At 42.7% G+C, this 13,642-nt stretch overlaps 2 protein-coding genes across 2 annotated transcripts in view; one reads left to right on the top strand and one right to left on the bottom strand.

Moving 5' to 3' along the window:
- Nucleotides 1-903: 903 nt before the first annotated feature.
- Nucleotides 904-9,761, top strand: B4GALT4 (UDP-Gal:betaGlcNAc beta 1,4- galactosyltransferase, polypeptide 4; the record flags this gene model as incomplete). Its single annotated transcript, XM_010141304.1, has 4 exons — nucleotides 904-1,116; nucleotides 6,374-6,496; nucleotides 8,882-8,986; nucleotides 9,425-9,761. Coding segments are annotated over 4 exons (583 nt in total), but the record flags the coding sequence as incomplete, so codon positions are not given.
- A 1,847-nt stretch (nucleotides 9,762-11,608) lies between these two features.
- B4GALT3 (UDP-Gal:betaGlcNAc beta 1,4- galactosyltransferase, polypeptide 3) overlaps nucleotides 11,609-13,642 on the bottom strand; it is a 12,806-nt gene continuing 10,772 nt past the window's right edge. The window contains exons 5-6 of the mRNA XM_010141303.1: nucleotides 12,699-12,803; nucleotides 11,609-11,763 (exon numbers count right to left, since the gene is read on the bottom strand). Of these exons, the coding sequence (XP_010139605.1) occupies nucleotides 11,622-11,763; nucleotides 12,699-12,803 (247 nt within the window). The 3' untranslated portion in view covers nucleotides 11,609-11,621. The remainder of the gene's footprint in view (nucleotides 11,764-12,698; nucleotides 12,804-13,642) is intronic.

Genomic DNA, 13,642 nt, shown 5'->3' with positions numbered 1-13,642 from the left:
AGCTTGTCGTCAAGCAGCAGAAAGCCTTCTACAGGCTGATGCGTGTAGAGCCCAGTAAAAAATAAATAGCAAGGTAAGCACACCTGTTGTGCTAGAGTGACACGGTGACACGGTAAGCTTACAAAACTGCCAAGTGTGTGTGTATATGTATGTATACCTGAAAGGTGAAAGATTATGTTTTTGAAAAGTGAAAATGCACTAACTTACAGCAGAAGCAAACAACAAGGACTAGTAAAAGTGAAGCTCTGTGCTAGGGTGAGTCCCTGTGCAGCATAGTAATTAGGTTATAGATAGGAGGTAAAAACAGAAGAGACCTGCCTTTTATTTCTCGCTCTGCCATCTACTGTGTGAGCTAGGGAAATGCAGTGAACTCCTTAAGCATTGCTCTCCTCTAAACTGAGTGGACAAGCATAAATCATCTGTGGCAGGTGCTCTGATGTCTATAAACTAATTAGTATAGGTCTAATGTTTTTTTTGGGGGGGGAGTTGTTTTGTTTTTGTTTTTTTCTTTTTAAAAAACTTCCATAAGCCTTACTGACACAGCTGTACAGAGCACCAGGTTCTGAACTTGTTTTACTGATAGCTCTTTTGTTATGTAGCCCAATGGGAACTCCAGGACAGGAGCAGCAATAGTAGTGAAATTGCATCATGCAGCACGCATACTTCTGGTGCCCAGGTATCTGTAGGCTTTCTTGACCCTGGCTGTGTTTGTTCATGACAGGTGGAGACTGAAGAAACACTTTGTGTCCCTGGCCACTCTGATGCTGTACCCAATGTTTTGGGGCAGCTCTTTGTGTAGTTACTGCTGTAAAGGCTGTGACACACAAATGTGGTTGCAAACTACATGATCAGAACAAACGCCCAAGAGCAGTTTTGGTTCAAATGATCTGATACCTTCTTCAGAGGTTTTTTCCATTCTCTTCCACAGGCTGGCAGCACCAAATTTAATCGAGCTAAACTGCTGAATGTAGGATACCTAGAGGCCCTAAAAGAAGCAAACTGGGACTGTTTCATTTTCCATGATGTGGATCTGGTGCCAGAAAATGACTTTAACATTTACATGTGTGACAGACAACCAAAGCACCTTGTAGTTGGCAGGAACAATACTGGATACAGGTAGGAAACCAGGAATACAGAAAAAATACCAACTGGGAAATGCCATGTTACTTACGATGTTCCTCTTCTGATGGAGCTCTATGCTGATATCTACTCTTCCTCCTGACACCAGTTTTTTGGTGGTAACGCTTTGCCTCTGGAGTGCCTTCTGTCAAAAGAGAACTGTATGGACATCTCTGAAGTCAGCCCCGTGGTCACCTGTACAAATAATCATTGTCATCATTCTGGTTTCTGGGGTGAGGTAAAAGGTGTTCTGAGATGAAAGCGATGTGCCAGAGGTTGTGCAGAGACCTTCTGTCAAAGCCACAAACACATTTGCAGTCTCCTGGCTCTATGATTTGAAGGTGTAATCGTACTGCAATTCAACTTGCCACTTACCTTTTGCAGTTGAAGAGGTAACATCTGATAGTGAGAGCTCAAGTGTGAGAATTTGCCAAGGGAAAGGGATGTCCTTTAATTATTTGTCTGGCCAGGGTCTAATAAGGGATCATAATGATTTTTAAATGCATCCCCTAGGTGCCAGTGTGATATAAATACTTTAAAGTGAAGTCAGGTTCAGTCCACCTCAGAGAAAAAAAGACTTCTGAGCTTGGTGAATTCAACGATTAGAATGTCTTCGTTGAACTTTTTCTTACGTCACTCTAAATATTAATTAGAAGAGGGCTTTTCAAAGTTGATCTCAAACTACTTTGCAGTAAAACTCGGCTTCACTTCTGTGTTTCCGTTAAATATGAGAAAGAGGTGGGATGTGCAAATTCTTATGCACAATAATTTTCACTTCCCAGTCATTTAGTGAAAACTGGAACAAGCACAAAAGAACTAGGGTCATGACAGGCTTTTGGAGCACTCTGCTTGGCAGAGGGAATGCTGAGGGCTACAGGATGGTCAGTGCACCAAAGCAACTGTGCCTTAGTTACTGCAAATATTTTACTTAAGCATGCAGATGGATTTTTGCTTTTACTTAGGGCTCTTCTTACTGTTAATTTCCTCAAGGTTCTCCTGATCATGGAAGGGAGCTGGTAGTTATAGGTCAGCTTTAAGCTTTGGCTTTCAAGAAGAGTGGGTACAAGATGTTTTTCTTGTGAGTACCCTGCACCAGTACTCACTAGGTTTGAATTTGATTCATACTTTCTTTTCTGTGACACTGCCTCTGTTCGCACATCTGTGAAGTGGGGATAATAAAGCTCTACTTCCAATGGAATTCCTGGGTATGTCTGAGGGAAATGAGATTCTGAGCTCAAGAATGATACCTAAAATGAACTGAGACCACAGATGAAATTCCATTTGGGCGACCTCACTGTTTTGCTTAGGCTGGGGTAAGCCTGCTGAGACATGCTGCTCAGATGAGGCTGAGAACTCAAGTCATATGTGTTCTGCATTAACACAAAATATCCTGGGCAGGAATGTGGGGGGTTTTGTGGGTTTCCTGGGGAGGTTTTGTTACTTCCAAGGGAATATCGTCTATGGTGATGCAGTACGTGATAATCTTAGCAGCTGCATTCCTTTGGAGAGCAAGTACCTTATGTTTAGTTACATAAATTAAACTCAGTCTTAGATTCTGTAGAAAAAAGATTTATATATTAAAACTTGGAAGGGGGGAAAAATCTTTATCTTAGCTATTTCCTTGAGACCAACACAACATCCTTTCCTAATGACCATTTCTATTGTATGGTTTCTCCAGTGCGATTTTAAAAATCCTGAAGTTGCTGATACTCTCTCTTCCTCAGGGAAGAGGTGGTTGAACACTTAGAGGTGCGTTTTTGCAGAGGATGTCACCTAGGAGCAAGATCTGTCTGGGCCCTGTGAGTTCTGCTCTTGCTGAGGAGGGTTGAGTGGGCAGCACTGTCCTGGTTCCAGCTCTGGCTCCTTCAGTGCCCTCCTCTCTGGTGTTCTCAGGGAATTACAAGGTGCATAAGCAAGCAGTGAGGTGCACATATGGATGTGTGGGTGCACAGTCAGAGTTCCTGAACCCTGCCAGGCTGCTGGAATGGGGACATGTGGGACTGTAGGTGACTGGCAGTGTGGTCCAAAAGCATGGCTGGGGAGGGCTCTTCCCTGCTGCTACTGTTTAGGGGAACCTCCTTGCTGTCCATTCCACCTGTTCACTGCATTTCACTAGGACACCCATAGCAGAAGTCTCAAGGAAGTAATGCATAATTAAAACTTGATAAGGTCTCCCCTACCTTATGGTTGTCTCCTCTAGGAGAGGAGATAAAAGGAAGAGAGAAAGGAAGAGTAAAAATTCCAGAGTTGGAAAAAAATGCAGGTAGAGCGTGAGGGACTGCATCTGCCTAGAACAATCCTTTTTTGTATATTTACATAGAGAACACTGTCTTTTGGGATGTATATCATAGTCCCAGGAAGTGACAGTTGCCGCTTTTTTCAGACAACTGGAAGACTTCTCACGTATACAGGCCCAGGTTCTTATGGAAGACTTCAATCCTGGTATCTGCTGAAAAGGCAACGCAACAGGGTACAAGGAATCCAGGGGATTTCTGAAGTGAATTAATGACAACTTTTTGACACAGGTGATCAGAAGGGAGGTGTTCTGCTGAACTTTATACTTACAAACAAGGAAGAACAGGTCAGGGATATGAATGTCAGAAACAAGGAGGGAATGAGGGAAATTAGCAGGATTACAACCCTCAACTACCTCTTTAGGGATCTGCTTGGAAGAATCGCTTGTGAGATGACCCTGGAAAGAAGAGGGGTTCAGGAGAGCTGGTAGACCTTCTGGGGTTGCCTTCTTCATGCTCAAGAATGGTCCATTTCCATGTGCAGGAAATCAAGCACAGGTGTAAGGAGGCCTGCAGAGGTGAACAAGGAACTCCTGAGAACTCTTAAAGGAAAAGGAAGCGTGAAAGAGGTGGAGGAAGAGTCAGGTGACTTGCAAGGACACAAAAGATGCTGTCTATGCCGACATGGAAGGGCTTCTACAGCTACATCAGCTGCTAGGAAGACTACGGAAAATGTGTACCTGCTGTGTGGCAGGGGACTTGGTGACAAAAGGCAAGAAAAAAAGACCAAGATATTCAATGGCTTTGCTGCCCTGGTCCTCGCTGGCAAGATTTGCCTTCAGGAATCCCAGGCATCTGATGCTGGTGGAAAAGTCTGAACTCACGAAGACTTATCCTTGGTGGAGGAGGATCAAGTTAAGGAATATTTAAACTTGGCATACACCATAAAACCATGCACCCTGATGGGATGTATCAATGAGCGTAAGGGAGCTGGTTGCTGTCATTGTGAGACCATTGTGTCATCTTTGAAATGTCATGATGATTGGTGGAGGTTCCTGAGGACTGGAAGAAAACATACGTCACTTCTATCTTCATGATAGGCAGGAAGGAGGATCTGAGGAACTGAAGGCTGATCAACCTCACCTTTTAATCCCTGGGAAGGTGATGAAGCAAATCTGTTCAAAAGTCATGCCTGAGCAACTCGACAGCCTTCTCTGATTTGATTAGCTTGGTGGACAAAGGAGGAGTAGTAGATAATGTCTATCTTGACTTGAGGCTTTCAACACTGTGTCCCATAACATCCCTACTGACAAAGTGATGAAGCACGGACTAGTAAGTGGGCAGTGAGATGGACTGAAAACTAGCAGAACTGCTGGGCTTAGAGTTCTGATTAGTGGAGCAAAATCCAGCTGGAGGCCAGTCACTAGTGGTTTACTCCAGAGTTTGATACGGGGGCTGGAACTAGTTAATATCTTCATTAGTAAGCTGGGCAAGATTGCACCATCAGCAAGTTTCCAGAAGATGGAAATTTTGGAGGGGTGGTTGATGGACACATTCTCCAATCTGACAAAGTCTCTGGTACCACAGGAATCTAAAGGAATTCAAAAAAGGGAAATGCAGAGTCCTGCACCTGGAGAGGAGTAACTCCATGTACCAGTAGGTGCTGGAGGCCAACTGTCTGGAAAGCAGCTTTACAGAAAAAGGCCAGTAGCTTCTTGGGCTGCGTCAGGAGGGGTGTTGTCAGCAGGCAGAGGGGGATCTTGTTGTGTGTGATGGAAGGGAGTCAAGTAGGTGGAGGCAGACTCTTTCTCAGTGAAAGGCAAGAGGCAATGAGCACAAACTGAAATACAGGAAATTTCATCCAAACATACTTAAAAGCTTTTTTTACTGTGAGGGTGGTCAGATACTGCAACAGGCTGCCCAGAAGTTGTGGAGTCTCCAGCCTTGGAGATGATCAGAACCTGAATGGTCATGGTCCTCAGCAATTTGCTCTAGCAGATGCTGCTCTGAGCAGAGGGGTCAGACTACTTGATCTCCAGAGGTCACTTCAACTTCCACAGTTCTCCTGTGATGCTATGACAGGAACAAAAATCAACCAGGAAAAATAGCCTGAGGAAGGTTGTGTGTGGTGGTTTTTGGGTTGTTTTTCTGTGTTTTAAAATTAGGTTCACGGTAAAACAGAAATAATAAGCATCGCACCTTTGCTTGCCTGGCATGTCAGCTGCCGTACTGGATACTTTCTAGCCCTGGCAACTTGTTAATCTGTTGAGATTCACTTACATCTAGAAATCAAAATGCAGTCTGCTGCCATGTGCACATCACCTCTGGAAGTTGGCAGTGGCAATGTAGTAGTAGAGGCGGTGTGGTAATGATTACTTTAAGGGCCCAGAAACAGTAGAGTGTTCTAAAAAGCAATTAGCAAGGTGGTGTAAGAAGATAAATAAGCATGATATGTAAATACCTTTTTAAAGTAGATGCATTTTCCAGGATAAGGAAGGTAGAAGTTAGAAATTAATTTTGTTTAGAGCTGAGCTCCATTATGTTATGTTACTAAGTAACTTGCACTGTACCTTACCTTGGAACTGGTCCTGCCATGTCCCATAGAACATGTCCCCTTGCTGTGATCTGATCTCATGCCAAGATTTTCAGATTCGGCTCTAAGATAGTCAATGGCTTGCTATCGTTACTGCAAAGCTGCTGTATTAGTGTGGAGCTTTGTTCCTTTTATTCTCATCAGTGTCCCTGAGGTGAAGTGCCTTTTTGGCTGGCAAGGGGAATTGTGTGAAGAGAGAGAAGCTGTTGAAGAAGGCTCTATTCTCTCAGTTGGAGAGTTAACTTTTTCTGGCCTAAATTAAATCACCATCTTTTATGAAAAGAGGAAAACAACAAGACCAGCCTCATGGATTTGTGCACTTAACTCTGTGAAATACAAGTCTAGATCTGCAGTTTTAGGGTGCTATTTTCATTGTTGGTAGGATTTGACTTTCATTTCTTTGTCCTCTCTTCTTGTGTACTTCTAGGTTACGGTACCGGGGATATTTTGGAGGTGTAACTGCTCTAACAAGAGATCAGTTTTCCAAGGTGAATGGATTTTCTAACAACTACTGGGGTTGGGGTGGAGAAGATGACGACCTTCGAATCAGGTAAGAAATAAGTAATAATTAAAAGAAAAAGGCTAGAGGGAAATGGAATTGATTTAAAAAAAAAAATTAAAAAAAAGTTGGTGTGACTTCACACCTAGCTTCCAAAGGTAGAACATGACAGGAGCCTTCAACTGAAAACAGTATTGCAGTTGGGATGGGGAGTGCAAGGTGGAGTTCTGTGAACAGTTTCCCTCTGCAAAGATTAGGTGTGCCTGAGACCTAGTCCTTCTCCTGACAGCACTGTTGGCTGGGTGTGGGTTCTGTTAAGGCTCTTGTTTTGGTTTTGTCTCAGCCATATGGTATTTGTATTCTTGCTTGGAAATTGATTGTAACAGAAATAATGATTGAAGTCTGGAGTGTGATTTGCCAAAGAGATGCAAAAACCGTATCGCATTCCAGTACTTCGCAAAAGCGTGGGACTGTGTTGGTTTTGGTGGGATTGGGTTTTTGCATTCATTAACTGCCATGATTTACTCCAAGCAAGGCTTAGTTTGTACGTGGGTGGTTTTGATTATAGTTAAAGATAGCGAATAACTTGAATTTCAGAAAGACTGCATGTATATGCATATGACCTTTGCTCTTGTTAAAACTAGTTTTGCAGACATGCCTGACAAAGTAGGAGAGACTTGTCTGAAAGGTTTAGCGGGACAAAGTCAACAAAACTTTCATGTTGATTTTTGCCCTTTGCCTAGGAAATATCTAATCCTGCAGTAAAGGAAGGGGGAAGGAAAAAAACCCCAGCAGAATAAAACCTACAACCCTGCAAGCTCTGCTGGCAGAGTCTATCCATTTGTAACTTGCGTATACTCTGTCATTCACGTGTTTATCCTTTTCAGTTGCTTAAATATGCAAACAAACATTTTGGGGACATAAAATCCATATCCCTGGCGATGTTAAATAATTAATACACTTGATTTCACTAGCGTAAAGTTAGGAGTCATGGATTTCTGTCCTTCCTATTCACAACTTTTTTTTTTTTCTCCCTACCCCTAGCTAGAGACACCAGCTGCTTCTCTGTGAGCTCTTAGGAGCTGGCTTTTATGGTGGTAGGGGATGGCTTGGTACTATCTGATTCCCCAGCTTCCTGAGAAATGTCACAGTTCACGTGCAAACAGTGGTGGTAGTGGTGTTCTTTTAAATGTTCCTGTGGGCAGCAGAGAACCAGCTGTGCAGCAGATCAGCAGGATTTACTGAAGGTCTCTATGATGTTTGCAAATGGTTGGAATCAAAACTGATGCTTGCTAGTGCGTGGCACCTCATAAATTTGCAGCTGTTGAGATTTTGGTGTGAAAACCAAATAGCATGACCCAGAGTGCACACTGAAACTGGACTTGCCTCGTGCTTTTCCTCTTGGGTAGATCTCGGACTGTGCTGGTTACAGTTTGCAGTGGGTAGGTGGTAATGGTGGTAATGGGAAGCTTGCTGTCTCGGTGGGTTGTTGACAGAGATCCTTGCGGGCTTCCTCAGTGAAGACAGTAGATGGCAGCATCCCCTTGAGTATCTTTAAGAGCTTAGAGCTGGAGTGCTCTTGGGTGCTACTGTTTTGCCTCTGTGCTAAATGCGATGATCTCTTTTGGGCCCCTTCCAAGGTTGTGCATCACAAAGAGGTTTTTCCAGATCATTTGTTGTATTTGTTCGATAATTTACTGCTACAAACAGTCATGGAAGGGAGCTTGGTTTCTTCAGTTCTTGGTTTCCTATTGCTCTTTCAGCTGCTAATGTGACTAGCAAATACCTGGGCTATTCCTTAATTCCCTTGTCATGAAGTTAACCTTTTCTGCTGATGGAGCAAAATTGTTGTACTCTACACATGTGTTTAAGACCAAAAGCTCCAATCTAGTCCCTGATGTCAGATACTTAACATGCATAAGACTTACAAGTGTTTCTGGCACTATTCTCAAGGCATTTTTCTTCATGCGAACAAATAAATTTTGTAGCTATTTACCATTAAAAGGAATTAAAAAAAAATTAAGTGGAGAACTATCAAGCGTTAGGAGCTTGATTGCAGGAGTTGAGATGGAATCTTGCAATAGACTTCCTAGGTTAATGCAGGACAGTACAAACTAGACCAGACAGTACTAATTTAGACGTACTCTGTTGTATAATGTGTGCTTAAAGCTCTACACGACCTCTACTGTAGTAGCTACCTGCTTCTGTTCAAAAGAATGGAGTATCTTTCACCCTACTGGACCTGTTCTCCAGAAAAGCAACTCTGAGCTTCATTTCTCTGGCAAAGGGGTTGTGGAGGAGTTCCTACAGTTCTCTATGCTTGCTTCTGTGGCATCTAAAAGAGATAAAGACTCCAAATGTTGTGGTTTTTTTTTTTTTCCTTTAAGAGCTTGTTTACAGGTGACATCTTGCTCATGGTACTATTGCCTCTTCCAGGGTTGAGATGCAGAAGATGAGAGTGCTGAGGCCATCTGCTGATGTAGGCAGGTACACTATGATCTTCCACAAACGAGACCATGGTAATGAGGAGAATGCGGAGAGGTGAGTGAAAAACTGTGTTTTACCTTGCATTGTCTTGGTATTTGGCTAGGAGCCAGGCACTCATGTGCCAAGTTCTTTGGTCTAGGCCAAACAGGCGTTTTGTGATACCCAGAGGCTCTAGAGCACACCTCTGTTCACAGCTGGCAGCTACTGTTCTGTACATGAGATCTGCCTAGAACTGACTGAGTGATGTTCCTTAGACATCTCCAAAGTTACAGTTACACAGATACAATCTGAGCATATGATTTCAGAGATTAAACCAAAGGACTTTTTCCCCATGTCTATTATCCATCGTGACAACTGGAAAAGCATTGCTTTATGTTCCCAGTAGATACAGAGTGGGAGTGGCTCTGCCTCCAAGTTTATTAGTAGTGGGAAAGAGCTCAAAACTCCTCTCCTATGCCTGCTATTAAAGCTTTTTCTTGTTTTTGCCCGCAGGATGAATCTTCTACATCAGGTATCTAAAAGGTGGAAGACAGATGGGCTGAACTCTTGTTCATATAAACTGCTCTCAGTGGAACATAACCCTTTATACGTCAACATCACAGTGGATTTTGGCATGGAGCCCAAGATCTCGTAAGGGCGAGCACCACAGGTTGTAAATGGCAACAGATAGTGTTTGTGGTTGCTGTTACAGCACACGACTCCCAGCACTCTGCTTGAAAGAGAACTTGAGTAGCACAGAAGAAATTTTTTTCTTCACAGTGTCTAATTGATTGGTTGAGAATTTCCTTTGTGAGGATGGGAGATATGGACTGACCTGAGGGACAGGTCCTCATGTTCTTCTTCTGCTGAGACATTTGCAAAAGTGTCCTTATTTGGGCTGTTCCAGTGGAAGGACTTGAACTAAATCTCCTGAAAAAGAAAATTGTTCTTGCAAATATTCCTAAACTACTTTTTTGTTGTAGGAGGGAGGTTGCCTAGTACTGCCATGACTTCAAAAGGAATAGGCCAGCCTTTTCTCATTATGAGCAAAAAAATTCATCACCGACTACAAACTTGCTGAGAAAAGCTGATTTTTTTCTAGCCTGAAGAAAACTGCTTATGTGTGAGGGAAGGGCAATCATGGTAATAGGTGAGGAGATGTTAAAATTTTCTCAATAAATACACCTCATTGAATTCAGAAGGCTTCTCTTGTCCTTCATGAGCTCAGCTCACCCTGCTGTGGGACTGCTGAAGTGTCCTGTGGCAAAATGAAAGCTCAGTTCTGCAGTAGGCTGCAGGCTGTTTGTTACTTGGGAGAGATCTGGAGGGAAGTGCAGCAGCCAGCTATGCCAGATGGAGAGACATTCCTGTCCAGATTTTTTAATTATTTGGGCCACACTGTTAGTAGACTGTGTATTTGTATACTGTCCCAGGCCATTTGTATTTGTGATTCTTGTTTTAGACTGGTGAACGTCTGTGCTTCTACTATGCTACAGGATTTCTGCTAAAGTCTTGATTAGACTGCATTATTCCAAACTGTCCTTACACCTGCTTGTTGGATGTGCATCCCCTGCAGGTAAATGTGAAGCCACATGTGGGTGAGTTTCTTTCAGGACCATATATTAAGAATTACATGACAAAAAGCAATTTCTGCCTACTATAATATTGAAGAATGATTCTCTTCTGTAGAGAAGATTAAAGCTTTAAGTAAGTCCTTGAGTGTTAGTGGGATAGATGCAGCTTTTCAGTGAATTGGGAATTTTAGTATCTACAAGTAACATGCAAAAATACCCTGTGTCATGCAAGCAAAGTAATGTGACCTGGCAGGCAGTGCTGCTGTCTTAACAGCAAAAGAAAGATTACAGAAGGGACAAGGTGTGGGGCAGACTCTGTCAGCCTCACAGTCAGGTAAGTACAAGTGCGTTCCTGCCAGGGTCACAGCTCCACTGTTGATATGTTTCACTTATTTTTTCCTCTAGTATTTAACTTCAAGTCTTTTATGTTGAAGGCACATCAGCCTTGAATGATAATTAATGTTTGAGCAACAGCTGAAATACTAGAGCAGGGGGTTAGACTAGGTAACAGCCTCTGGTCCCATTCAGCCTGAATTACTTACAGCTAATGATAAAAACATCTAAACACTGGTGGATTGGGCCAGAAAAAAACAAGGACTGAAGCTCTGGTTTTGTCTGGTTCCAGGGCAACTTTCTACTTTATTACATCTAGAAATGTTAACCCAAACACATAATTCAATTTATTTTACTCAAAGCCACAAAAGGTATTTACAAAACAGTAACTGGCTTCAACACTTTCTGAAAATACAGCACTTCAGGGGCCTGTCTGAACACAATGGCTCGCATCACAATTAACATAAGTACTAAGCAGGTCAGAGCTATCCAGCTATGGAACAAAGGTTCTGGAAAACCTGGGTCAGTTTACTGCCAAGGAGACCTTCATCTCTGTGGCCTGAGAACAAGCATCTGGCTCAGTAGTTAGTTTTACAGTGCTTTGATAATTTTTACAGTAGGCTGGACTGTTTAGCTATCATACCTTGTTTCCTGAAGGCTTTTCTCAGTCATAAACAGAAGAAAAGCAAAATGCATGAAAGACAAAATGATTAGTCTCAGGTGGTACAGACTCCACAACAGCAGGTAGAGCTGACTGCCCATATGCATGCTGCCCCCAAAGTCTGCTTTTGTTTTCACTCTCTTTAAGAAAATGGGGGAACATATCCAATGTCCACAGTGATGTTGGTATAAAGAGGATGCTTTGTCCTGGAAAGGAGCTTGAACTCTAATGAGTTCATTCCATCATCTTTCCATGTTTTTCTGGTATTGTGTAGGGAAGTAGGCCTGAAGAAGGAAGAAAACCTCAAGTTAGATAGAAGAACAAAGGTGCTGTTTGCAGATGAAGCTGCAGAGGAAACAGATTTCCAGAGGAAGAAAGGGCTTAGCAGATGAAAGCTGCTACTAGAAAAGCCCCAAGAACATTCTTTTTGCACAATACAGACTCAAGAGAAGACTTTCTGTAAGATTAAACACAGATTAGAGTAAGTTCACCCAGAGTATTCTAAACAAGAGGACAATTTGGACTGGAACCTAATCAGACAGGGAGGCCAGTGAGGTGGGAAATACAGTCTGCAAACACCGGCAGCAGCTTAGAGACACCTGGGAGTGCAGTGCTGGGGCTTGCAGAAATGGTGTACACAGGCTTCTGCAGGTAGGTTTTAAGGTAGGGTTGTTATGGAAACCTGAGTTTTGAGATGATAGAGGGAAGTCTGCACTGGCAGTATGAGAAGGCTCCACCAGCTTTTACATAAAACTGGGTCTTTGGTAAGGTCTCTCATAGCACCTTCCTCATGTCTTCAAACTAGAATATTGCCCTCCACTAATTTAATGGCACAGTGTAAATCCACATGGACTGAAGAGCAAGATTTAATTATAGAGAAGTTGTAACAAAGTGGCTCTTCAAACTGAATTTAGAAGACAGGCAGTATTTTTAAAGTTTTATTCCTTGAATAATTTTTTGCTTATGTGTTATCTCCCTAGCTAGCACATGTCCTTAACAGTAGGAAACTAGGAGAAACCCTTCAAATGCATAGACAGGTGCATAATGATCCAGTTGAATGAAACTAACTGGGAGCCTTAGGCAGCCACACGAAAGCAGAAAAAACACACCATGGTATTAGGTATACTCTCTGCCTGCTCTGAGGAAGGTGATGGTAACAGTCAACCTGAGACAAGGCAAAGAATAGCTTCCTAACTGCCAGCCCCCCTACAACAGTTACCTTCTCCAAAGCTCCTGTGTCTCTTTCTCTTCACTGTAGTCCATCACTTTGTAGCGTCCAAGGTGAGGTGATGTCCGGACTATTTTCATCCCTGCTAACTGGATCCTTTAAAACAACCAACAAAATGTTTGCTTAGGCGTACAGGTGCCATCTCTAGGCTTAGTTAGAGGGCAGCTCAAAGGCAAAGATGATTTTCACTGTTAATGCAATCAAAGCAAAATGCAGAAGCTGAAGGGAGTGAGTTTAACATCACAGTGCCACAGTATTTTTTCTAGCAACTTCTAACCAGGCTTGGGCTAGAAAGCTTCCAGCTGCAGCACACTTTGACAGGGTACAAAGAGGATTATAGCAAGCAGGGAATGAAAAACAGCATACAGAGCATTCAAGAGTAATTCCTATTAATCTTACAATTGAGCATTATTTTCACTTCCTTGTAAGAGCAGAGCTTTTACTGCCTAGAGGTCCATCACCTGAACTTAAAAAATAAAACAACACACACAAACCCAAACTTGCAGTTTCTGAGAGGAAGCCACTTCTGAGTTTCTGATCCAGATTAAGCCTCTCTGCTCTTTGAGAAGTGCCATTCATTCAGATGGCCTGATTAGAGGACTGGCTTCATAAAAGATTAGTGATAAACACAGCCGCCAGACAAAAAAAAATGTGAGCTGCTCAGCTGCGGGATAGTTAGATAGAAAAAAGTGAACTGAAGGATCAGAAGGAGCTCCTAAAAAAAGAACATTTTGGGTGACATTCAGATGACCTGTTGCTGATGGCATCTATATGAGTTTACCAATAAAAAGTGCCTGTAACAGTGCTGGGGCTGGCACACAGAGAAAATTCCTGTGGATGTAAGAATGAATGTTTGCTCAACTGAGGTTATCTAACTGGCATGGTTGCAATATTTGATTGCCTTCCGTTGAGGCTTGGTAGAGCAGCAAGCTTTA

This window comes from Buceros rhinoceros, unplaced genomic scaffold (assembly GCF_000710305.1).
Source record: "Buceros rhinoceros silvestris isolate BGI_N320 unplaced genomic scaffold, ASM71030v1 scaffold43018, whole genome shotgun sequence".
NCBI classification, from domain to species: Eukaryota; Metazoa; Chordata; class Aves; order Bucerotiformes; family Bucerotidae; genus Buceros; species Buceros rhinoceros.
The sequence above is the reverse complement of the archived record's forward strand: the minus strand, read 5'-3'. Positions and strand labels throughout refer to the sequence as shown.